Source organism: Arthrobotrys flagrans (genome assembly GCF_004000055.1).
Source record: "Arthrobotrys flagrans strain CBS H-5679 chromosome Unknown unitig_15, whole genome shotgun sequence".
NCBI classification, from domain to species: Eukaryota; Fungi; Ascomycota; class Orbiliomycetes; order Orbiliales; family Orbiliaceae; genus Arthrobotrys; species Arthrobotrys flagrans.
In genome coordinates this window covers 4,775,354-4,800,666 of record NW_027137545.1, presented here as the reverse complement: position 1 = coordinate 4,800,666, position 25,313 = coordinate 4,775,354, and the positions used below count along the sequence as shown (strand labels likewise).

The following is a 25,313-nucleotide window of genomic DNA, read 5'->3' as shown; positions in this document are numbered from 1 at the left end:
TATAGCTTGTTTGACCAATATAGAGTACGAGACAATACCCATATAGATATGACTTACAGTTATATTCGACGATCGATATTTGTGACCTTCGAATTCATATAAGTCCTTATTGTCCATTCTCCCTTGAATCTAGGTCGATATATTTCATGATCGCAATTACAACACACAGACATTATTATATCGGACGATATCAGACACGAGTGGCTAATTCGTACTTCCATTCTCTTTCCAAATTTTACCTTGTGATTTCCCTCACATTCAATCCTTACATTTGAAATTATCATTGGAGTCTGAAGTTTTTCAAAATGGTCTCGCTGCTTCAGAATCAAGACTTGATCCCCAAACTTAAACTCGATTCCATGCCTGAGTATATTCTTACGAATATCATGGAATACGTAAGTAAAACCCCTAGCTGGACTGCAAATATACCCAACTACCTGATAACAAGCATAATATGTAACTAATAGCCTTGGGAAAATTCTGTATTGTGGTTGGATTTACCTGATATTTTGGCACTATAGACTCTCAGAAATTGTATCAGAAGGCGGTGCTACACCATTATCACCATTTAACTATTAGCATCTGTCCCCAGGCTCTAAGCCGCTTTTTATTCTCCGAGTCCCCTCCACCACCAGCAGGTATTGGGTATATAAAAACTTTGGATATTTCCCTTTCCGATGACTAGGTCCCCAGTTCCCCCCGTTGTAGCCATTGCTCAGTTCAGAGGGTACCACTTGACGAGCAGGGACATGAAAGAAACGAGATATGCGACATAGTCAGTGTGGCAAATAAAATGACCGGCCTTCAGTAAGTATTTTACCTTTAATAAATCGTTTTTGTGAGAATAAATTGGCCATAACACGAGAAAAACCTAGTGGCCATGCGTATGATAAATGCACTAGAGAGATTTTTTTTAAATGGGTTAGAGATCCATAGAGATATCACAGATCTGACAATTAATATCTCCAAATGGTTTCTTGAGCTTCCGGACTAGGGCCGTATTCTCAACGAGGTTCGCAACCTAAAGCGGCCGTCCTTCAGTATAAGTTGGGTCAAAACTACAAAACCCCTTCTATTGGCCTATGTGTCTATGTGAGGCCTTCTCGCTCGTAATAGCGAGAAACTTGAGTCGCTTAATTTCAATTTCTGTCGCACCTACGAGGGTTTGTAGTTGCTAAGTGACATACTTGACGTCTACGATTGGCAGCTCCCCTCTCGTTCAGAGTGCTGGACGGCGGACCAACAATCTCTATGATTGAAAGCGTTGAAAGTACAATATTTTAATGGCCTTGCCTATGCTTTCAATGAAACCAATTTTTTCAGACCAGAAATACTTACGACTCTCAGTTTGATACCAAAGGTTTCGAACAACTTCTTGTCACGCTCGCGAAATCAAACCGTCTGGCAAACTTAAAGGCATTCCAGTACTACTTATGCAATAGGAAGATCAGAACCATAGGTCGAGTTCTGAAGGTCCTACCGCCCTTAGAGATTCTAAGTCTCACATCGGGGCAGTCCGATGAGGATTATGAGGGTGAATTTGACTTGGCTTGGTTGGAGCCTCACAAGAAAAGCTTGAGAGTTCTATGGCTCCATATTTGTATTGATGCAACTTATGTGGACTGACACATGCATATTAGGAACAACTGAAGTCTCCTTCAAAGCTCCGCTTCCTCCGTTCGCTCGTGGAATGTGAGTTGGACCCCAAATACATTGAGGGGACAGCTCTTTCACTTTTTGAAACCCTGACAGTCTGTTAGATAATGCACCATAGAGAGCAATTTCATGGAGTCATCTCACGTTTAGATATTCCTGTTGCGGAACCACCTGTTCTCGAGCCTAAACTTCCTCCACTACAATATATTATCCTCGAACCGCCAAAGTTTAGGGGCTCTTCTTGTCGTGAGGAAAATCCGAAGGCCTACAAGGCAGAATACGTATTAGAGAAAATGAAAGGAGAAAACGGACAAGTGTCCGAGGTCTTGGCAGCATTAACTAAGGAAATTTCCTTTCAACATGAGTTTTGGAGAGTTTGTCCTGAAGCTTGATTACTGGGTGAGGCGAGAGGGCCATGGGCATGGATCGGGAGACCGTTTCTAGCGGGCAGAACTATCAAGGCGGGTCACATCGTCTATTCAATTGCGACATCTGTGTACGAAATCATACGCAACTAATCTTTTTTCAGTTTTTTCTAAATTGTTCGTTGCTATAAAATGTTTAGACTTATACACATTTAATTGATTGTTCTAGAGTGCCCAGTTATTGTGTTCCTTCATTCATCTCATACTCAGACCTGGTCGTCTCTTGATTGATGTTTTATGATGTTTGTTTTAGATACAGATTATGAAGATATATGTACGTTCATGTATCCTGTCACTATCAAGGCTTCCGACAGAGAACACCTGGAGCTGAGGCTACTGACGGAGCCCTATGGATAGCTAAGTACCTAAATAGATGTTAAATCATCTTCGAATCGGAAATATTGTATGTACAAAGTCTCGTAAATCGGCACAACACCACGCGATGTTGTATTTTAAATCCTGGTCGCACAGAGTACAGAAATCAATTCCGACCCATCCCGGGAACACAAGTGCCGATGTTTAAAACCCTCCCCTCGCTATAACATCTGATGACTGCCTAAAAGAAACTTACTTACAAACCCCAGTAGATCCATTACCTTCCCCGCAAAGGCTAAAAAATACTATGTTTCTTCCTTTCTTTTTCGCATGGGCAAAATATCGCTTTTTGACTGCTGGATGAAACCAGGTCCAATCGGTTGGCGGTGTGCGCGACAGATACGCATGCACATACACATAGGGTCCTATACTTTCGGGTGTGACACCCACTTCTCCACGATAAAGCGCCTTCCGGAAGAAGCTTGAATTTCCAATATTCTTTGGTTTTGATGCATGTTTTTTTTGCTGTGGGAAGGCTTGGAAGTGGTCTTTTTCGGTATGAAGAAAAGGAAACTTGGGAGTTGAAACACAGGAACTGCTAGCATGCGTTGAGTTTAAAGTTTCTAGAAGAAAGATAAGGGTTTCGAGGCTAGTAGCTGGCTAGGTGTAGTTTAGGTACTATAAACCATGACAAACTAGGGGCAAGATGTCATCTTTGGAAGGTGGCTGAAGTCTTGAAGCTCTGAGCTGAGGATAACATAGCAATAGATTGGGGGCATTGATATCGTGGTATCAAGCTCCTATGCATTCTATAACTAATTCTGTACCCCATCAAGCTGCATATATGCGCATTTACAGCCTCAAGGTCTCTCGTGCAATTCTATTCAAGCCATATGTCATTCATTCTCCGTCAATTTACCTATTTCGAAATGTGTACAAACCCCACCTCATAATTTGCCAAAAATCTAAAGGACTCGCGACTTTTCACGAAAAATCGAATCCATTGACGCATTGAATATTTCTACGTCCAATGTAATTGAATCCTCGATGTCGGCGAAAGTTGTTCGTCTTGACTTGAGTTCCAGGCTGACGTTTATATCTGGAATTGATCTGATCTGGCGGGTATTCAAGATCCCAGCAGAACCCAATAAAACCAACAACGTGGGGGGCGTGGTAGAGCTTTACCCCGGTATATCGACCGTAGTCTATACGCAAGGTCCATTGATGCAATGCATTTTCTCGTTACTTAACCTGGTTTTCTCCAGGCGTGGACATTCTTAACTTTGAAAAGTTGGTAGACATCCGGATTTCCCTGCGAAAGATCATGTAAGGCACTGAGACCGGATCAAAGGAAATCTCGACACGTGAAAGCTTTGGAGACATCTATAACCCGGGTGGCGAGATAAATGCAGGTTCAACAGTTTTCCTGGGAATTATAGTATATCCACATAACAGTCCAGGGTTCGCTTTTAGCGGGATGTCTTACACCTTAAATACTTCTGCACCTTCGTACTCGCCTATACCAGGCAACAGCGTTCGGTATCAGTACTATCCTACTATCAAATAGGTTTTCTAAATCCGTCCGGTTAATGGAAGGATTGCTTATCAGGAATCGTGCTTCGGGACTGTCCGATGTACCACGTAAATCAACCCTGGTTAGGGCCCCATGTTCCGGAGTTGAAGCCTTATGGTTGTCCCTGGAAGCCTCCTGGGCGTTGGAACTTAATCTTTCTAGGCCAGGCCCTCGGGATAATTTATCGCTAATTACCTTTATCAAGAGACCTTGATAAAGTATTTTGTTAGTTTGAATCGGGGACAATGTACCAATGAGCGACTTGTATTGAATAAGTGATAAGTTCCATAGTCAGCATAAGCAAACCCTATGAGAAAAAGTCTAGACCAACCGTCCAAGAAAAGGACGAAAGGATTCAAAAGAAAAAAGGAACACACCGATATTTACAACCAACTACCATGCAAATTGAATTGAAAAACATGAATTTTTGATTAAAAAAAAAAAAGTAAGTATGGAGCGGTGAAAATGCCTCCTGGTTGCTCACTTCAAGTTTGCTGAGAAATATGCCTTATTGTTGTTGACATGACGGCCTGTCATCGTCAGGTCCCTCATCGTTATTATCAGGGTATCCGAATAGCTGGGCAGCAGCCTGGAAGCCCATTGGAGGTGCCGGTGGATAATTAGGCCCAGCGGTCGATGATCCAGAGGCTGTCGCCCCAGCAGTCGATGCAGCAGGGGTCGAAGTTCCAATAGTGCTACCAACCACTGGATTGACACCTACGTCTAGTGCACCTGGTAACAAATTTCTAATAATATTCTGGACAGTTGCCGGTTGTCCCTCCATGGCCGCAGTATCGAGCATGTTTCCGGGAACAACGAAGTCTTGGACAACAACCGATCCTGGAGGAAAGGTGGTAGGCGGAATGGTACCGGGAATAACCAAATGGCCCGTTGGGTCGACATGCACAAACTGATATCTTGGTGGTGAGTTGCCTTGCATTGTATATGTTCGAGGCAGGGCGCCCGGCATTGGAAACGGAGGAATAATTCCGTTAAGTCCCGCAGGGAGTGGTGGGAGTGGTAGTGGAAGAGGGGGTCCGATTGATCCAATGCCAATATGGCCTATGTGGCCTATGTGGCCTATGTGACCTATATGGCCAATTCCATTGTCATCCGCATCGTCGAAATCATCATCAAGGTCGTCCCAGACGTTGACTGGCCAGCCACCGTGTTCTGAGAGGCCGTCAGAACTGCTAGAATCTTCGCCCGCGAACAAAGGACGGTCGTTCTGGTTGCGGTGGTGTGGCTCGCTAGCAGTCTTAGGGTCGAGTAGCTTTGCCTCGAAGTCTACAATCATGTCAAGGGCCTCCCAGTAGGTGGTGGAGACTAGTGGTTTCTTCCCTGACGGCTGTACTTCGCATCTATGCTTGCTGTCACGGATATGACCCTGGACCTTAAATATGTGTGGCATCTTTCCGACCAGGGATATCCTCCTATCGACAGTTTTAGTATGGAAAGAAAAGGTCTCCAATGTCAATTCCTCCTTAAGGAGCGAAAATATTGTCGACCAGCACTGAGGGGTTTCTTGGAGAACACAGTCCTCGAACATTAAATGACGAAGAGTGGATTTATGGGGGCGCAAGAGAACCTCGATGAGCTCCTCAGGAACGAAAGGTATTCCAATAAACTCGAACCTCTTGATTCGAGGCAAATTGATTTCCATCTTCAAGAAAAAGGTTGGTTCGTATCTCCTCCCTTCCGGTCGCATCCAAACATGGAGATTATTCGTATTCAGCTCCGGCAAGATTTCAGCGAAGTTGAGTCTTAGCTTCTCGATATTGGGAACAGTATTCGTTAGAAATTCGGGAAGGCACTGGAGCTCTCCTTCAGTGAGCTTTATGGGACCGAATTCGTCAAAGTCTCGGTGGTCCTCTGGAGGCCAAGGGTAGCAGAGGTTCATCTCAAAAACTCGTAGGTTCTCAAGAGGTTTGGCGAGGCGGCTGATGTGTCGTCTATGGCTGTCAAACCAGCCAAGGGAGGTGTACATATATCCATGTTGTGGGTTATCGACAAGGATCTCTTTGATACGACAAGGAGCATGTTTTAAGGCGGACATGACATAAAAGAGCAAGGTTGTCATTCTATCTCGCCTCTGTCGAACGGTATGGTCCCTGTAGAAAGCAATGAACTGCTCTTTGTACTCCGGTGATGCCGAAAGAGGGTAATGCTTTGCCAAAGCCTTCTCAGACGGAATGCCCCGGCGGTCGACGAATTCGATAACTTCGAGATTTGGTAGATTTTGGAGGGCTGCAAATATCAAAGCTTGGTCTTCGCTTTGTTTAAGACCTTCGAAATTGTGACAGTCGAAAGCGAAACAAGTCCGATTAAAGAGCTTGGGAGGTCTGAGTTCTTCCTCATCATCGTCATCTCCGAGTGAGTTCAATAAGAGATTAGGCCTAATATGAACGTAAGGAGACGCAACGTCGATTCGAAGATGTTTGAGGCGGCGGTTAGCACCACTAGGGTGTCGAGTCAGTTCAAGCAAAGCTTCGAGGTCTGGTATGGTAGCAAAGTAGGTCCGGCATTTGAACAGCGTTTCTTCATGGGCTCCTGCGGCTTTTTCGTTGAGCTCGCGGCAGGCTAGCCTCAACGACTTGATGTCGTCGGCTGGGAGATGCTCCACTACAAGGAAGAGCACCTCCAATGGAATTGATAATATACCCGCCATCGATTCGCACAATAGCCCTGCGAGTGCCTATTATCGTGAAAGGTCAAGACGCCCCTTAGCTGAGGTGGTATGTGGAAGGGATAAGAGTATCAGGATCGAGCGGATGGCGGCAAGCCCGACTTCAGCCTTTTGACGACACGCGAATGGAGAAGGCTGGACTAGAACGAAGGAGGTTAATAATGGGAAACACCTGCATAAGCGAATGCAGAATTTAGGCCGGACGACAAGGACTGGCTTTGTTAATTTAGCCCGGTCCCCGCCTTTTAGTGTCTAATTTCGAAGGGCGCGGGTCTGAGGAAGTTTGAAATTGTGAAACTGAAGATGCATGTGAAGATATAAAGTCAATCGATGGTCATCTGAACGGAGAAAGGTTTCATTGATTGCGATCGAGTTAGGGTTCACCAACCGCGTCGCGTCGTCGGGGAATCGGCAAACGACCCTGTCGACTGCTAATAACCTCAATGAGCTGGTTGTCAGAAACCTCGTTGCGACGGCTGTGGCGTCAACTCGCAAAATGCAACAAAGTATTGGATCGATTCCGGCAATTAATTTATTATTGAATACGCAGCATAGTCCCGTATTTTCATATTTTAACTATTTAGTCAGTGCACTGTATATATTTTCTCTACGGATCACTTGATCTTTACTAGTATTATACGCGAGCCAATTAAAGCTCATGTTTAGTCCGATTAATGCGAATGTGGGAAATCCATGTTGCATTTCATACGAGGGATTAAACTGAGAGAATAAGCATAAACTGACGAAGTGAACGAAAAACGGCTATAGATTTATCTTAGAGGCAGTAAATAGCGCGGGAACTTTTGCAGATACAATTCTCCATCTAATTAGGTGGACTGACTCCCTTCCATGAGTTCCTCTTAAGGATTCCAAAATGTAGCGCCCCTCGTCCACAGAGCTTTAAAGTTCGGATCCCTCATCCTTCGAGCAAAAGAGAACAATGCGTACTAGCAGCACAAATCTAGATAGAACTCTCTAACTTCCATCTAGAGATTCTGCAAAATAGAAGCCCTAAGCAATCCATCATTCGACCCAACAACTTCCGCAACCTTAACCCCCCCACGGTATAACAAAAAGGTAGGTACAGTTCTAACCCCATAGACCTGATTACACCTCGGCACCTTATCAATATCGACCTGCACAGCAACGACGCTATGATCAGCGTACTGGTTTGCCATAACCGCAAATTTCTCCTTCATGAATTTGCAAGGACCGCACCATTGTGCGCTAAAATTGAGGACGACGAGGTTTGGAAGATTGGTGAAACTTTTAAGCTCCTCAAGATTTGAGGCCTCAGAAACAGTGCTGAGGGCGCAGGAGAGGGGCGATTGGTTTTGCCCTTGTGGGTGTTCGACGTTGGCGTCTGGGTGACCCATTGTATAGATGGAAAGAAGTACAAGATGCAAGGATGAGGTTATAAGAGTCCTCAATATGAGTAGGGTTCAGGGTGGAAGGATTGATGTGATTTTGTTTGGGGATGCTGGTAGTGAATTTGGAGAATTCCTGGTCTTGATGCCTGGATCATAAATACTCGAGTTCTTGGTGAGATTCATCATCACCCCCATTCATCCCAAGGCGATGAACTATCTCAGTTCAGGCACGATCAGCTTGATATCATTGCATCCGCGGTTATTGATGCTGCTACCGACATGCCACGTCAGTTAAATTACTTGCATCTCTAGCTTACATTACATTTGCACTTATGAATCCGAGATTTCTGATCATTCCATTAGAACTTCACTTCAGAAACAAAATGAAGTGAAGTGTAATTTGTCGAATCTACAGATATTCATATCCTCCCGATGATAGATGGCATCTTCATATTTCTTGCGGGATAGACCCTATCATAGACTATTTCCGCACTAGGTTTAGTCCATTACTTGCATACAGGGCGGTGCAGGATCCCAATAGTCAATTGAAATATATCGGACGAAATAATTAGATCAAATTTTATAAAAGGCAGATTGAGAGGGGTAAAGTTTTGTTTCAATTGCCAGGTAAAGAGGGGCAGATGCAGAGGCTTCAATCGAGGCTAATTCGGGAAGAGCTCGAGCTCGCAGCTAGAATTTTGGAATTTCAGTGGGCCGCATTAGCCCTCAGAAGTTTTTTTTATCTTCTGCGGCTGTATGCGGGTCACGTTGATATACGTGCATATCTGCATGCATGCTGCAACGTTCGCGAACTTAAGTGGAGGATCAAATGTTGCTGGCATTCTGCTATCCTTAGCGAGGTGTGTTGACGAACCGCAACCCTCAATCCCAAAGGTCCAAGATAATTTATTTGTGAAGAAGCTACCCAATACAAAAACACTTTAAGTAGATGCATTCTTGGTCAATTTTTTGCTGCATGTGACACGGCACACTATCCTGCTTATGAGGCGGAATATGTCGCAATTGAAATTGGAGACTTTAACGTTTGATATCCTAATAGCCTCTATCGACGCAATCGACAATCTGCTCGGCAGATGTTATCGAATCCTAAATTGGTTACTTAATCGAAGTCATCGATCTGTCTATATCGAGAGGGATACACGGATCTAACCAGTACACATAATTCCGCGGAAATGCTTACGGAGGGACGGCAAGTTTATCTCAACGTCTGCAGGTCGCTCTATTCTATTACCACAGCGCCAGCCACTAAAACATATCCTCGATCCACCATTCTCCATTAGCATTCTCCTACTTCGGGCTTCACATCAGACGAAAATTTCCATAAAATTATACAAGAAACATTACCGATTTGGCCTCTGCTGGCTGGCTGCTGGCTGAATTGACTCAATGCCATAGCCAACCTCTGCCTCAAATGATGAAGGCAAGATAAACGTCGTCTATATCTGCCCTTGTTACCATCCTTCTAGGAATAGATCTTGATGGAAACGATCCAATACGAGTAGCCCTCTATGCCCCTCGTTGGCGCGTTCCAACACCCCAGCCAGGAGTTTTTGCTATAACCCACGGATAACTCATTTCCGCACGAGTGGTTTTCCGTTCCTTTGTTCCAGATCCCGGAATTTCCAAAAGGGGTGTAGTAGCTGCTGTGGAGGATCCAGCAACAGGTGGAGATTGCACGTCAGGATGTGTGCCGGGGTGGCTTACTAAGCTCCACCTGTCGACGCCTAGGTCGTCTGAAACCGCATCTTGTTGACCATCTTCCTTTCCTCTTTTTCCCTCCCAGTCGAAAACGTCTCTAGTGTCAACGCATAGAAGGTATTCCACTCCGTCCTTGAAGACCACTCCAGTCTCCACACTCAATTCTGCCATAATATCTAGTACCCCATAAACAAGCAACCAGATCCCTTTTCTCATATCTGCGATCCCCTTATAAGTTTTCCCTTTCAGTATAGACTTTTCAAATGCCATGAACGCAGTAGTGATGCTCTCTGCAGTTTCGGGTTCCGCGTTTCGAATTCCATTTTCGTTGTACATCTTTTCGAGCATGCCATTAAGCTCTTCAGAATTGAGTTTTCCCTCCATATCGGCCCTAAAAACCTCTGGCCGGCGGAGCGGGTCTGACTGGGTGATTGTTTGGGCGAAATAGCCGGGTAAAATCGGAATTCCATACGGCATACTGACGCTTCGCTTGCATATAGTCCGATCGATGTGGTGTAACGCTTGGACATAGTTAACCAAGCTCGGGTAGCAAGCGCATGCTTCAGCTGATGTGTATTGTCTATCAACAAGTAGTCGATACAGGGCACAAAAGTCCGAGTAGATCCTTAGGAGTATAGGACGCGTCACTAGATCTTTTGGTGGCCATTTCGGGAACCCAGCAGTTGTATAGTACTTGTAGAGAAATGTTCTCATTGACTCATATCCTTTCCGAACTGTGCTTGGAAGTTTCGTGGCTGGAGAGTTAACTGACCATAGTTCTTTAAAATGAAAACCCTTCATACTCTGAGAAAAGACACCAACATTATCGGTAAGTCTCTTGTGACGGGAAGTAATAATGGCAACGATAGGTTCTGAGAGAACTTCGTGAGCCTTAGAAGCAAGAACTTGGGGCCACCTAAGGATAACATTGTTTAGTAGTGGCCTATCGTAGGATAGAGAGGAAGACTTACATTCCAACACTGTGGGCAAACGCTTCCAAATAGAGCTCCCTCATTTCATATGTAGCAGCGAGATGAAGGAGATCGACCGCCTTAATAGGGTCATTGCTAACATCCCAAAGACCACTTTTCTTGATAAACTCGGACAATTTCTCACCAAGACTGTCTTCAGATCCATCAAAATACATCAACATTCGATCTACTAGATCACTCAAGAGAGGGGAGTCCTCTTCGATGATTCCGACACAGAACGAATCAAATATGCAGGCGAACACATTCCTCATCGTGACGTAGTGTCTGAATAAAGTCAACGGATCCGTTTCCTCGTTCCGGCCGTCTGGTCGATCAGCAGCAAAGAAGAGGGCAAATTTAGCGGTAGGATATGTCGACTTGTCGATTTCAAAACCACCTTGCCATATTGGTGAGAATGCCGCGACCCAGTAGTCGGAGGTGGACTGTAATGTCATCGAGTCAACTAAGAAGCTAGGACCACGGGGCGTCGTCATGTTTTTAGGGCAAAGATACACAAGTGTATCGCCTTTGTCGTCCCAAAGTTCTTGAACGGGAAATCCGTTGTAGAGATTTGAGTAATTGTATTGAGGGCACTTGCGAGCATCCCTTCCAGATATTATTTGGTAAGCACGCGGCAAGCCCTCAGGCAACTTATCTCCCGATTCGGTTGGCCTCTGAGCATCAGTATCTGAAGCCTCGTCCGTGTAGAGACGGGACCTTTCCTTTCCTTTATTCTTTGGAACTTCGTGTCCAATGGCGCCTGGGTCTTCGTTAACGTCAGGGACCTCATTTTCGACATTGCTGCTGAACAACGGTCGCCAACCAGGTTTCTGTTCCTGGTCAAGATCAACCAGGCCTGTAATGCTAGGTCGCTTCCCTAGTGCAGCCATCCTTGAGGACTCGCTGAAGACAGGAATCTCCTCTCCCGGGAGTCCATACGCCGGATGGTTTGGCTTTTCGGCGGCAGTGTTCTCATTTCCCTTCCCCTTCAACAAAGTTGCCCTGCTGGTTTTCGACTTGAAGTTCTGAAAGAAGCTCGAACGGCTGTCTTTCGGCTTCTCAGTTGTGATGTTTGCCGAACTTGGCTTTCTTGAGAAGAGGCTTGCCATACTACCCTTTCGAGGGAATCGTGGATTCTTCGACGTGCCGACATCCGGCGCGTCAGCCCCTGGAGTCGTCATCGGATGGTATTGATAACCGGCCACAACCGCCAATATCGCGAATGGTGATAAAGTTGAAATTGGTAAGATCGATGATTATGAGACTCCAGGTTCATGAGGAGTGATAAGATGGTTTCGAGTGTAAATTTGCATTTCTGGTGCGGTTACCTGGTATTCAAGGCGACTCTAGGACAAGGCTTCCATCCAAAGGATATAGTTTATCCGCTGTGGAGGACTTGCTGCCTCGCCAATGTGTTGACGCGACGTTATGCTGACAAATGTTATCACACCCACAACACGCTTGATCGTGCAGCTACAGAAATGGGCAACGGACAAATTCTTTCTCTCCCTTCTTCACACCCCCCACCTTCCCCGCCACGCCTCCACTAACACCACGCCCCCACCACCTAACTACCACTACCCCTACAACTATCCTTCTCACACACTTATATTTATCTATCTATGGACTTTCTAGATAATGATAGTCGAGCAGAATCGATGAATTTGATAAATCGATTCGATAAAGGAGAACCGATATGACATGATATATATAAATCTCAAGGGACGCGTCCGCGGCTGCAATTCTCTAACAACATTGGCTTGTTTCATCCGATGTCCGGGTTTTACATTCAACCTCGAGCAATAAGCACAATTTACGAAGAAAGGATACAAAATACTATTTCTCAACACGGTATTATAGTGCTCTCATCGTATTATGCGATATACCGGAGACCTAAGATAGACGCTCCCACTTTATAATCCAACGGATCGAAGAGCAAAGGAAAAGATTAGACTTCTAGTTTATTCTAAAGGGACATCTCAAACACACAAAATATATGCCTATTGCTACGGATTCAAGACTTCGTTAAGAAAAGTCTGTGGCATCCGATATTTACCTAAATATCATTCCAACAATGAGATCCATAGCATATATAGATACCAGCTGCAGGCTTGTCAATAGATATATATCTATATGTAGAATTTACTGAAGCAGGTAAGTCTGTATCCCCAAGAGACGATCTCACACCAGAGGTGGGTGTCTTCATGGGTCGTTCACGAAAATTCCTTTCAACCACAGCATCAGTATATAATGCCTGTTCATAATGCTAGAATCAGCTACATGTATTATTGACACGAATCAATATATCATTACAACCCGATCAAACGAACAGCTAGATATGAAACAATGAATTTGTCACATTATTACGGACTAAATCCACATCACGTCGGATCATATCTGGATTCAATTCCACACAATTACTATACAATACCACCATCGACCCACCTCACCGATCACCTTAAAGCATGGCGTACCAGGCCTATTGAAATAAAACACGGTTTTATGGACTTCCCTTATGATATTAAAAGTCGGTGTAACTCTATACTTGAACTCGAGTTCGAGCTCAATATCATGATTACAGGTGTGAGGCCACTCACAACGGTAAGTTTCCCTGAAGAGTCTTTCAGACGGATCTAAATAGTCATTAACAATTAGAACAGCACTCTTTATGTGGACAAAATCTATTATATTACAATACTAGGACATCTTCGGTTTCGCTGCTATGATCTTGGAACCGTAGTGGTCTCTCGCTGAGCTGGCCTCTAGAAACCTATTCCATACTTCTCTGGTCGACTCATTATACATAATTATGGTTTGATACCCAAATATACAGGACAATACAGCAATTACTTGATGACTATAGACTCACAAAAAGCGATAAATACATAGACGCGAGGGAACTCAAGATATACGGAAATCTCGCACCTACGGCCCACTTTTCTTAAGTTTGAATACCAAAAAATACCATCGAATACGTACGCCGCTGGTATACCTATGTGTCGATATATTACCAATTTCATGATTAATAACAACATATATCACATACTTCAAGCCGACCAGGAAAATACACCCATTGAACGAGACCGAAAATTATGATTCAGCGCAGGCCTCAAAATCACATATGGAGAAACGGCTTTCGAATAAAAAACGAAAGATATCTTAACGCTGGTATATATATGTAAGACTAGGACGAAGTAGCATACAACTTCATCCTTCGATATGGTACAACACTACTATATGATCTACACTACCCGATCCCAATAGGTGGTGATCGATAAAACGCACGTAATATATATTGTACGTACCTACACCGTCGGCGCTCAACGGGGCCAGCCTTGCGTCGCGAAAAAATTCAAATATGGCTGTGTCGTCGAAGACCAGTATTTCGGTGAAGAGCCGAAATATAGATCTGGGCCAAGTTCGTTAAGAGATCATCGACGAGTTCAATGATGCAGATATCAGACCGGGAAGTCTAGATCTAGGATATTACCATACTACTACCACCCTCTCAAAGTTGGCTAGAATTAGTCAAACACCGGCATGCTACTACTATATTAACACGAATCATAAATTCATATTTGTATAGTGGCTTTAACTATCGTAATACAAACGCAACATGAGGGGTACCCGTACCGCAGTATAAGCAAAGTGATGAAGTGCAATGGGTCCACTCAAGCAGAATCATGACATCAGCACGAGGAAGTTCAAATAATTTTTATTACGGATATGTCACACTCCGAGAAGCCCAGTAACGATATTACTAGAAATTTATTTATGGACCTTAAAACTAATTATCGATCTGTGGATCATACACCAGAAAAGAACGAAAAAATGGTTCCCGATTGTTATCAATCCCCGGATCGAGGCTCTCCACAACAAAAATTAATCCACCCACCAAAATCCAACAACACATTTCCAAAAGCCTTTATAACCCTCATCTCCGCTCAGCCCGCACCATCTCCCCTCCAAAAGGGATTTGGGATTCTGGGTCTTATGGCGCAATTGGTTAGCGCGTCCGGCTGTTAACCGGGAGGTTGTAAGTTCAAGCCTTACTAGGACCGGTCCCACCAAATTTTTTATCGTTTTTGCTTGCTCAATCGATTGGTTGCAAGCGAAAATTGTTTGGAAAATTGTTTGTATTCTTCCTTGGAGCGTTGGTCTTGTTATGATTTCATTATCGAGGGCCGAATAAAAATGGTCATACGGAATCGAAAATCTCGAAATATGCATCATCCTTTGTGGCGTACTACGACATGGTACCAGTTATCACAGCAAAAAATAATTATCAATTGTTAATGTTGGAAGGCGCGCACCAGGTCTGGGACACGAGGCGATCGAGATAGATATGAAGAAGAAAATGATAAGGAGGAAGGGAAGGAATTTGGGTTATGCAGAAAAGTCCCAGCTGACGATCAACCCGGCTAGACAATCAACATATCGAACGAAACGGTGGTTACACAGGGATATCATATGTGTGCTCGATCGTGGGCTTGGAAAGTTCTTATCCAGCCTGAACAATAGCCAAAGTGTTTCCCTCCACAGAAAGTTCATCAAGTCGCTGTACCTCCTCATCCGTAAGCCTGAACCCAAGGGCTTTGGAATTCTATATCATAAAAGCATATCTTAGTCTCCATATTTCCGTTGCAGATATACTACTTTAATATCTGATTAAAACTCACCTCCCCCGCCTGCCTCCCATTCCTCGCCCCACCCAACGGAATCGCACCTTTACACATAACCCAGTTGAGAGCTATAGCGCTGACAGGGACCTCTGTAAAGCATTCACATGACCCAGTTAGCAATCTTCCGCAGAAACATAAGAAAAATGATTTAACTGATCAAACTCACCCCTCTTATTCGCAATCTCCTTCATAGCATCCAACAACGGATCAATAACTTCCCATGGTTGATTTCCATAGATCCTTCTACCAGTGGGTAAATTCTTGGAACTATATTTTCCGGCTTTTCGTTTGTCAAGATTATAGGGTTAGCCAAGCTCTGGATAATCCGACGAAAGGGAGAGGACATACTCAAACGACCCTGTGCCAGTGGAGAGTATGCCAAAGGTACAATATCACGCTCATGGCAGGCAGCGAGAAGGCCGCTCTTTTCTGGGACTCTAATTTATTTCATTAGCTAAGAAACTTCGTGTAAGGTAAGCAGGTAAAGACTTACGTCCGAAGAAGGTTATACTCAATCTGATTACTCGCCACTTTTTTCATCAAAATTCGCGAACGATATATACGTCAGCACGTAATATCTTAAAAGGGTAAATGATACTGTTCTAAAGTTACTCACGTGGAACCCCATACTTCTTCAACTCTACACCCAGTCAGCAAAACCTCCCATGCATAAAACCCCTTCCGTTTAACACTCACCGTCATACATCCTAACCATCTGCTCCTCATTGTAATTACTAACCCCCACCGTCTTCGTCAACCCCAACTCCACACAATCCGCCAGTCCCTTCGCAATACTCTCAATCCCGTAAAACACAAAAACCGGAATATGGACTTGATACAAATCCACCTGATCAACTCCCAACCTCTCCAACGACCTTTGCAACGCACCCACAATTCCTACGGGCCAGAGGCGGCCGGGGAAGATTGGGAATGGGAGCCTATGAAATATCAATAACCTGAACTTTCTGTTATATATCATGAGGGGCGGGGGGATGGCGTACCACTTGGTAGCAATAATAACCTCCCTCCTCTCCTCCTCTGACGTATCTTTGAGGAGTTTTCCTATAATCCTTTCGTTCTCTAGAGGTCCGTATCCCTCCGCTCCATCGTAGAATCCGATTTTTTCTTTGTTGAGTTGGTCCCAGACTTCTTTGATGCCTGGGAGGTCTCGTTCTTCTTGGTATCCCCATGGGCGCTGGATAACAGTTAGCGGTAGAAGTTTGGTTTGGTTTGGTTTGGAGGGATGGAGTACCTTTTCACCCCAGGACCAGGTCCCGCAGCAAGTCTAAATTTTATATATATTATCCAGTGAATTCGATTCTTGGTTACATATGGGTTGTAAGAAGATATAACTCACAGCAGGAACGTCAACATTCTGCCTCTTACCCTTCAACGTCACCTTCGTTGCGTGGTTCAAAATCCTCGCTGTCTTCAGGGACGCCATTTGTTGGGGTTTTTGGAACTTTCGCTGATTGCGAGGGGAGGGTGTTAAAAAGATGATGGAAATTGGGAATAAATACATCAGCGTACCTATGGGCGAAGAGAACTTCGAGTTGAAGTCAAACTACAGATCTCCCCGGTCCGGTTTCCTACGCCGTAAAAGAACTCGAACAAGCTGCTTCTAAGGATCAATCGATTGAGTTGTACACTCGAAAGTTGGAAGGGATCAAAATACTTACCTTTCCCCTAACTTTTGCGTCCTTCTTATAAAACCCATCCTGACGTTAACGTTCGCGCCAGCCGACTAGCTAACCAGTTCGCACCACCCGTCTCTCGCAGGGATGTAAGCCACTTCGTAAGCCACTTCTTGCCAAGACTATATAGAGTCGTTCTTATTACAACAACAAGTTAATTGATGAATGCATAGAAGTCCATGGAGATGGAGTTCAAGTCATATGCACCGTGTAGATATGGCTCAAATTGAAACGTATCATATTATCACAGCTTATCAGCGGTTACAGAAGATTCAAAAGGTGTGGTTCGACCCCCGACTCCTCAAGGGGTGGATCTGCAAGGTATGATATTATAAAAAGTCTCGTATAGATAAATATTCATCATCTGGGAGAGTCCTAAGCTACAAAAAAGGCGGAAGACTATAACATCAACCGCTCAAGCGTTAACATCAAAACCCGTTAACCCCCACAGGGAGAAGCTCCACTCTCGTAGAACCCCCCCCAAAAAAAAAAGCATGCAGCTAAAGAAACCCCCTTGACGAAAAAATTCCACCTATAGCAAACGAATGACTAAGAATCGAAATAGAGGTTGCAGCAGCTGTGCAATTCGCAATTAAAAGCGCAAAATTCCGCGATTGGAAATCTCGAATAGGATGGATCTCTCGCCGGAATAAAAGGCAGCGGGCAAGGTAAGGTGAAAACGTAAGGATGAGAAAGCTGGCTTAAACGAAGACTTCACTGCTCCGCTATCAAAAACACAAAGGCCGCAAAAAAGAGATCGGTCCGCTCGAATCGAATCAAGCTTAAGCACCGACTTCCACAGCCTTAGCAGCAGCAGCAGCAGCCTCGACACCAGCCATTACCACCTCCCTATCAACCTTCCCCTCAGCCTTGCCAGCAGCAGCAGCAGCCCCACGACCCATAATCAAATCCACAACCTCCCTTTCCCTTCTGTTAATCTCCACCACATCCCGTCCACCCCCAAGCTGTTCTTCCGTCCAAATATTCTCTACGATCTCCGCCTCCTTAACACCAACCCCCACATGCCCACCCTTGGCAGCCCAATCCGAAGTCCTTGGGATTTCAAGCGTAGTCCAGACTTCCTCCAACGCTTCGATAAGGTGCGATTGGAGTTCGGCACCGTGACCGGGGGTTGGTGTGATTCTCAACCTTTCCTGGCCGACGGGGACGGTGGGGTAGTTTATGGCTTGTACGTAGATTCCGTGGACGTCCAGAAGTCTGTCCGAAGCCTTCTTCGCCAACTCGGCGTTTCCGACGAGGAGGGGGACGATGTGACTCGGGTTGGGGATGACGGGGATATCCCTTCCTCCCAGCTCAGCCTTGACTTGTCGGGTGTGAAGTTGCTGCAGCCGTCTGTCGCCGGCGTACTTCATTTGGTATTCGATCGCAGTCTTGGCGCCAGCCATGACAGCAGGTGGGAGGGATGTGGTGAAAATAAATCCCGGTGCGAGAGATCGGATGGCATCGACCAGGAGTGACGAACCGGCAATGTATCCTCCTACGCAACCGTATGCTTTCCCTAACGTACCGGTGATGATATCCACACGGTCCATAACCGTACCCCTCGGTCTACCGGAGGCATGAGCTTCAAAGTCAAGATGTTCGGCCACACCCGCACCGGATGGACCGTACATCCCCACGGCATGGACTTCATCCAAGAATGTGATAGCGCCGTATTTATCCGCCAAATCACAGATTTCCTCGATGGGCCCGACGGACCCGCACATGCTATACACCGACTCGAACGCAATAATCTTTGGGACTTCAGCCGGCAAAGACGCAAGTTTTGCTTCCAAATCAGCGAGGTCGTTGTGCTTGAACACCATTTTTTTAGCACCGGAGTGTCTGATCCCCTGGATCATGGAGGCGTGGTTCATGGAGTCGGAGAGGATGACGCAGTTGGGGAGTTTGGAACCCAAGGTTGCGAGGGTGGCGTCGTTGGCTACGTAGCAGGAGGAGAACACGAGGGCGGCTTGCTTGGAGTGGAGTTTTGCGAGGGTTTGTTCCAGGCCGACGGCGTGTTGGTTGTGGCCTGAGATGTTGCGAGTGCCGCCGGCGCCGGCGCCGTAGGTATCGAGGGTTTCGTGCATGGTTTGGAGGACGTGCTTGTTTCGACCCATGCCGAGCTGTTGTATCGATTAGCGCGTGTCAATTGGATGGTATAAAAGAGATGGAAACTTACGTAGTCGTTGCTGCACCAGACGGTGACCTTTTCCTCCTTCGTAGCCATATGAGCCTTCGGAAACTCCCGAGCCAGACGATTGATGTTGTTAAAATATCTATAAGACTTGTCCTTGTGCTTCTTATCGAGCTCATTGTAATAAAACCCCTCATAATCAAAAGTCGCCTTCTTCCCCACCGTAGTATTCTGAAAGACCGTAAGTTTGACATCCGCAGCAGCCGTCAAATCCTCAGCATGTTTAGCAGCCTTCATAGCGGCAGCACCATGCGGACAAATCCCCTTGGAGGTATCGAAAACCCCAGCTTTGATATGAACATCTTCCAAGCTGCTAGCCATAGCCTCGGCCTTTCGGGTGGATTGGAGGTTCGCGGCCTTCGTGGGGGCGATATAACCTCTTCTTTGGGTGGAATTGGAGATTCCGGCGCCGATACCGCCGATACGGGAGCTGACCGATGTCAAGTTGTTACGGGCGGATTGGACGGCTAGGGCTTTTCCCATGATCGGACATCTTCGGGCGAGGATTTGGAGGTTTGACATTTTGCCGCCTGCGATGCCTGGGCTGCGGGGGACGATGGAGGTGGAGGTGCTCAAGGCGCGGAGGGCGGATGGCGAGGTTTTTTTGAGGAAGGGACAGACGGAGCGGGATTGACGGAGGAGGGTTTCCATCTTGATTTACTTTTATATATATATATATATATATATTTTGTAGATTTTGTTATCCTAGTATTCAGTAAATTTCCGAAGTTGGAGATGCTGAATTGAGGTTGAGGTTTGAGATTGGTCGAAGATGAAGTTTTTTGGGGGGGCAATTGAGAAAGGAAGGTGTTTGTTAGTTCGATTGCTGACAGCTGCCACTTGACTCGACACCAAACAGAACGGAACGGAACCAAAACCAAAGCAATTGAGCCTCTCCTTTCGGGAAGAAGACTAGGAAAGATGAAGATGAAGATGAAGATTATGAATGAAAGGGAGAGGAAATGAGGAAAGGAAAAGGAAGAGAGGTGGTTTTAATATAAAACCGGCTGTGGGGATGGGCATATGGTAATACTTAGAAACGGTGGCGGGAACGATTCAGGAAAAGGAAGCCGGGTGTAAAAAAGCATCAGAACCGTATGATACTTTCTGATAATCCTGGTCTATTACATTTACATTGCGTGCATGATGCAGTATCACCGTCAGATGAATCAATTACATCTATCACTCGTCAATATTACATCAATTGGTATTCAGTCTTCTATCAATCTGCCTACAGATGGAATGGATATCGGATACAAGTATATGATCGATATCATGAGCGTATAGAGTATGCAGGCGGGCGTACCTACATGACTCCAATGCAGAATACAAACAGTGGAGATGCTTATAGTAGTACTATACTTCGGACCGAGCTACTCCAAACTCCAATCACATCCTCCCAAATTCCAACCCGTCTCCCTCGGAAGGAAGGGAGAAAAAACCGAGCTCTCCGTGAGGTAATTTCCCTGCTTAAACTTAGTTGACTTTGATGCATGTGCCCTCGAAGTCGGGAAGACAAGGGAAACCCTCAGTTAGACCAGAAAAAAAAAAAAAAGGTGCTCAATTAGCTTTACCATTTAACTTCAAGCTTAATATAGATAGCAGAGGAAGTGGAACGAAACGGCTTCGACGTCAGTCCGTTACAATACATGTATAAGATGATCAGAGCCAGCGGCTGTTCCCTCCATCATCCTCTGCCTCCGAGGAAATCTTTTTGTCGCAAAATTTTATTGTCGAGTCAAGCGACACCGCCAGAACCGAATCGGCGCCTTTCGCCAAAAAAAAAAAAAAAAAAAAAAAATTGTCTGACAAAACCCTGCTAACTGATTGGCCCGCGTGACCTTCTTCCTTCCCTTTCCCCTTCTCCGCATACTATGTATACAGGAGATTAGGTAGTACCTGCACTATTTGCATGCATAAGAACTTCCAGAACCCTTTTACCCAACAAAAAATTCGGTTCCTCGGCTACTGTTCAAGGTAGCACATGACAGACTTCTCCAGCACCCCTGCCGCCGCCGGCTTCAGCTTCCCCTTCAAACACAGTTTGGTCCCAAAAAGCTGGGGAAGCCCCCGACGGCATCCTTAAGAAGTGGTACATAATGATGACTGATATCCTCATCTTGACAACAAAAGAAGTGTGGGGTAATCCCGACTACAACTAGACACGTCTACGGGAGACGTCTTCACGAGAGATTAACATTATTTAATGGAAATAGCTCGGGCGAAAGGGTGTGCACTTTGGTGGAGATGCATACCTATTCGATGCCGTCTGTAGACGACTTCGGCTGGGCCGCGGTTTATAGGAAGCTCTCAAAAAACCGGAGACATACAAATCTGCCTTCCTGATTGATATATTCCCTGAGATGTAATTAATATTATATCGTGTCGCACTTCAGATTCTAATACATTTATCGTCATAACAGTAAACTTCCCCTCTAAAGTATATTGAAACTTGTTGAAATTTAATCCCATCAATTAAAAGTAGATAAAATGTCCACCGATGACTCCCCCATCCTCATCACCACAACCCCCGCCGGCATAACGACCGTAACCCTGAACCGCCCCTCCCGGCGCAACGCCGTCGACCCCCCCACCGCAAAACTAATTTATGAAGCCGTAACCTCCTTCGAAGACGACCCCTCCCAAAAGATCCTGATCCTCTACGGCGCCCACGGCACCTTCTCCGCCGGCTTCGACCTCCACTCCCTCGCCTCCAGCGCCTCCACGGACGCCGCGTTAGCCGGCGGCGAATCCTTCAAAGATGGAGTAGACCGCCAGTTGGGGCCCATGGGACCTTCACGGTTGACGATTAAAAAACCTGTCATCGCGGCGGTGTCGGGGTATGCTGTGGCCGGAGGGCTGGAGTTATCGCTTTTGGGGGATATCAGAATAGCAGAAGAAGATGCGGTATTCGGTATCTTCTGCCGCCGCTTCGGGGTTCCGTTGATCGACGGCGGCACCGTTCGTCTCCAAGCCATCATCGGGTTGGGTAGGGCGTTGGACATGATCCTGACCGGCCGCCCGGTAACCGCCACCGAAGCGTTATCGATGGGATTGGCGAACAGAGTAGTACCGAAGGGGAAGGCTTTGGAAGAAGCCGAGAAGATTGCGAATCAACTGTTGGGGTTCCCGCAGGAGTGTATGAACGTTGATAGGAGGAGTACGTATAATGCTGCCTATAATGCGAAGAGCTTCGGGGAGGCGATGAAGTTTGAGTTTGAGAATGGGGTGGGGGTTATTGATGAGGAGAGCGTCAGTGGGGCTAAGAGGTTTAGTAGCGGGGTTGGGAGGCATGGGAGTTTCGGGGAGGGGAAGTTATAATCTATATCTCTTTTATGATGCAATTGATTCTTCTAGCTCTTTAGCTCTCCGCTTATTGTATATATGAGATTAATCATATGGATGACATGTATATTTGAGAGGAGAGAGGCCGGTGGTATTGAACTCCAAAAAAACTCCAAAAGAAAAAGAATGCTGCGCTGTTACAGAAGGACTGTTTTACCTCCCCTTGACCTCTCCCCGCAATTACCACCGATCCAAGTAGTAATTGTATCACAACTTCGACGGCAATAACTTCCTCTTGCTCATATAATGCGGCAATTCCTTCAACCCAACTCTACTATCCTTCGGCTCCCCGGTATCCCCCCTCTGATCTAAAGGTACGTAATCCCTTCTCTTCTCACCCACGTAGAGTTGTCTGGGTCTTGCAATTTTATTAGTCCCGGAGTCGATCTGTTGCTTCCAATGTGCGATCCATCCCGCAACTCTTGGGACCGCGAAGAGTACGGGGAAGAAGTCGAGCGGGAAGCCGAGGGCTTTGTAGACCAGTCCGGACCAGTAGTCGACGTTTGGGTATAGTTTCTTTTCTTGGAACCTATTTATATCAATTAGCTTCCCGATCATAAAGTATGTAAAGAAAGAGGAGGGAAATGCATACCAAGGGTCCGCCAACGCCGCATCCTTCAACGCAATCGCAACCTCAATCAACGGTTCCTTCGCCCCGATGATCTCAAACACCGTATCCGCAACCTCCCTGATAATCTTACTCCTCGGATCCGTATTTTTATAAATCCTATGCCCGAATCCGAATAACAATTGCTTTCGATTCTTAACCCCCTCGATGAACGCGGGTACTTTGTCAACGGTACCGATTCCTTGGAGCATTCGGATTACGGCTTCGTTCGCACCGCCGTGGAGGGGACCGTAGAGTGCGCAGGCGGCGGCGGCGATGGCGCTGTAGGGGTCTACGAGGGAGGAGCCGACGTGCGTCATGGCGGCGGTTGAACAGTTCATTTCGTGCTGGGGTTTATATTAGTTTTTGATTTTTATCTGTCGTCAGGTTGAACAAGATGGGCTTACATCGGCGTGTAGAACGAAAAGAACGTCCAGCGCTTTTGCCAATCTAGGGTCCGGAACGTAGGAGCTGGGTTCGTTCATATGGTCCATCATGAACAACATATTCTCCGTATAGGATAGATCGGATCTCGGCAGCACTGTTCCCCAATCAATTAAATCAACCCCAACCATAAAAACCGCAGCAAGAATAATAATACTGACCGAACGGCCGATTGATCCTAATCCTCATAGCATTCGCCGCCACCGTCGTCGCCTTCCCCAAAATCCTCACAATCTGTTTATTCATCGCCGATTTATCATTTATATAAAGATTCTGTCCCTGTAACGCAGGATTCGCTTCCGGTGCGAACGCAGACATGGCGCTGAAGGTAGATGCAAAGATGGCCATCGGATGGGCGTCGTAACGATGGGCTTGCATCATGCGGGATAGGTCGTCGGAGAGGAAAGTGTGGTGCATGATTTCCCAGTGCCAGCGTTCGGATTGGGATTTGTTCGGGAGGTCGCCGTAGATTAAGAGGTAGGCTACTTCTAGGAAGTCGGACTTTTCGGCGAGTTGTTCTAAAACTCGCCCATCAGTCTTCTCGAGATACTTTGGAGCTATGGAGGATACGGGGAGTGCATACCGATAGGATATCCCCGATGCATCAACGTCCCCTTCTCGCCGTCGATGTATGTGATCTTGCTCTTCAACGCAGCGGTGTTCATAAATGCGGGATCATAGATTCTGAGGCCAGACGCAAAGTCATCTTCGTCCCGATGAGATGGGTTTGTGGAATCTTGAGGCGCTACGAGAGCTTTGAAGGCGGTGGCGGGGATACTGTTGTGGGTTACGGGGATATCGATGGTTTTGCCGGTACGGTTGTCGCGGACCGTGATTGAGTCGGAGGGACTGGGGGATCATAGTTAGCTATAGCTCTGTTAATCATGACTCGTGAGGGGGGCTAACGTGGATTTAGTGACCGCCATCTTTGAAGCCGGTGATAGGTATGATGATAGTTACACGGAAGGACCGGAGAGAGTGCGTTGGAGATGACGTTCTGGCTGAGAAGGACAGTCGCGCGACAGAAGTTAACCTCAACGTTACACAACCAGCTATTACCCAACTCGAATGTAGTCTAATGAGGATCTACAAAGAAACAAAATATCAAGAAGAAAGGACAAGACTCTTGTTTTTTATTAATTCACTTCCGGAACTTCTAAGCTACTTTCGTGCGCATGCGCCGAAACCTCCCAAACGGCGGTACGAGGTTCTCGGTTGCTTTCACTTTCCAACATATTTTATATTCTGGGGGGAACAGGGGGTAAACGGCCGGGGAAACTCCAGTTCTGGGGGTCTGATGACGGTATTTCGCATGTGAATTTTAGGCCGGAATGCGTCCGGTCCCATGCTCTCCCATTTCGGTGGAACGGGATTGGCTGGGCTTTTGCTGGGGAGGTTAGCTAAAGGCGCTAGAACTTCCTCGGTTGAGGGGATTCATAGAGGAGTATGGAAGGGACGGATGGAGGGTGTGGGGGAGTTATCCCCGACGAACACTTGGGTGATGGGTTTTCCATGTGCTTCGGAGAGGGTTTTATTTGGTAAAGCCTTGGGTTTGGGTTTGGGTTTGAGGGTTATATCGAGGGTATCGAGGACTTTTTGGATTCCGATGATGCATGGCACTAAGCCTGA

General features: G+C 46.0%; 7 protein-coding genes across 7 annotated transcripts; 1 reads left to right on the top strand and 6 right to left on the bottom strand.

Annotated features, from left to right (window-relative positions):
- Positions 1 to 4,477: 4,477 nt before the first annotated feature.
- DFL_001308 (uncharacterized protein) lies at positions 4,478 to 6,637 on the bottom strand (the record flags this gene model as incomplete). Its single annotated transcript, XM_067629906.1, has 1 exon — positions 4,478 to 6,637. One exon carries the CDS (start codon positions 6,635 to 6,637, stop codon positions 4,478 to 4,480), a length of 2,160 nt encoding a protein of 719 aa, XP_067495880.1.
- Positions 6,638 to 7,641: 1,004 nt separating this feature from the next.
- On the bottom strand, positions 7,642 to 8,031 carry DFL_001307 (uncharacterized protein; the record flags this gene model as incomplete). Its single annotated transcript, XM_067629905.1, has 1 exon — positions 7,642 to 8,031. One exon carries the CDS (start codon positions 8,029 to 8,031, stop codon positions 7,642 to 7,644), a length of 390 nt encoding a protein of 129 aa, XP_067495879.1.
- A 1,521-nt stretch (positions 8,032 to 9,552) lies between these two features.
- DFL_001306 (uncharacterized protein) lies at positions 9,553 to 11,896 on the bottom strand (the record flags this gene model as incomplete). Its single annotated transcript, XM_067629904.1, has 2 exons — positions 9,553 to 10,660; positions 10,716 to 11,896. The coding sequence occupies 2 exons, from the start codon at positions 11,894 to 11,896 to the stop codon at positions 9,553 to 9,555; spliced, it is 2,289 nt and encodes a 762-aa protein (XP_067495878.1).
- A 3,320-nt stretch (positions 11,897 to 15,216) lies between these two features.
- DFL_001305 (uncharacterized protein) lies at positions 15,217 to 17,114 on the bottom strand (the record flags this gene model as incomplete). The annotated part of the gene is made up of 14 exons (XM_067629903.1): positions 15,217 to 15,318; positions 15,395 to 15,486; positions 15,564 to 15,677; positions 15,746 to 15,834; positions 15,891 to 15,927; positions 16,014 to 16,037; positions 16,094 to 16,335; positions 16,399 to 16,592; positions 16,650 to 16,682; positions 16,755 to 16,796; positions 16,861 to 16,865; positions 16,928 to 16,943; positions 16,991 to 17,012; positions 17,077 to 17,114. The coding sequence occupies 14 exons, from the start codon at positions 17,112 to 17,114 to the stop codon at positions 15,217 to 15,219; spliced, it is 1,050 nt and encodes a 349-aa protein (XP_067495877.1).
- A 759-nt stretch (positions 17,115 to 17,873) lies between these two features.
- Positions 17,874 to 19,939, bottom strand: DFL_001304 (uncharacterized protein; the record flags this gene model as incomplete). Its single annotated transcript, XM_067629902.1, has 2 exons — positions 17,874 to 19,217; positions 19,274 to 19,939. 2 exons carry the CDS (start codon positions 19,937 to 19,939, stop codon positions 17,874 to 17,876), a joined length of 2,010 nt encoding a protein of 669 aa, XP_067495876.1.
- Positions 19,940 to 21,778: 1,839 nt separating this feature from the next.
- On the top strand, positions 21,779 to 22,609 carry DFL_001303 (uncharacterized protein; the record flags this gene model as incomplete). The annotated part of the gene is made up of 1 exon (XM_067629901.1): positions 21,779 to 22,609. One exon carries the CDS (start codon positions 21,779 to 21,781, stop codon positions 22,607 to 22,609), a length of 831 nt encoding a protein of 276 aa, XP_067495875.1.
- Positions 22,610 to 22,840: 231 nt separating this feature from the next.
- DFL_001302 (uncharacterized protein) lies at positions 22,841 to 24,610 on the bottom strand (the record flags this gene model as incomplete). The annotated part of the gene is made up of 6 exons (XM_067629900.1): positions 22,841 to 23,162; positions 23,226 to 23,587; positions 23,648 to 23,781; positions 23,846 to 24,202; positions 24,268 to 24,533; positions 24,591 to 24,610. The coding sequence occupies 6 exons, from the start codon at positions 24,608 to 24,610 to the stop codon at positions 22,841 to 22,843; spliced, it is 1,461 nt and encodes a 486-aa protein (XP_067495874.1).
- Between the last annotated feature and the right edge of the window lie 703 nt (positions 24,611 to 25,313).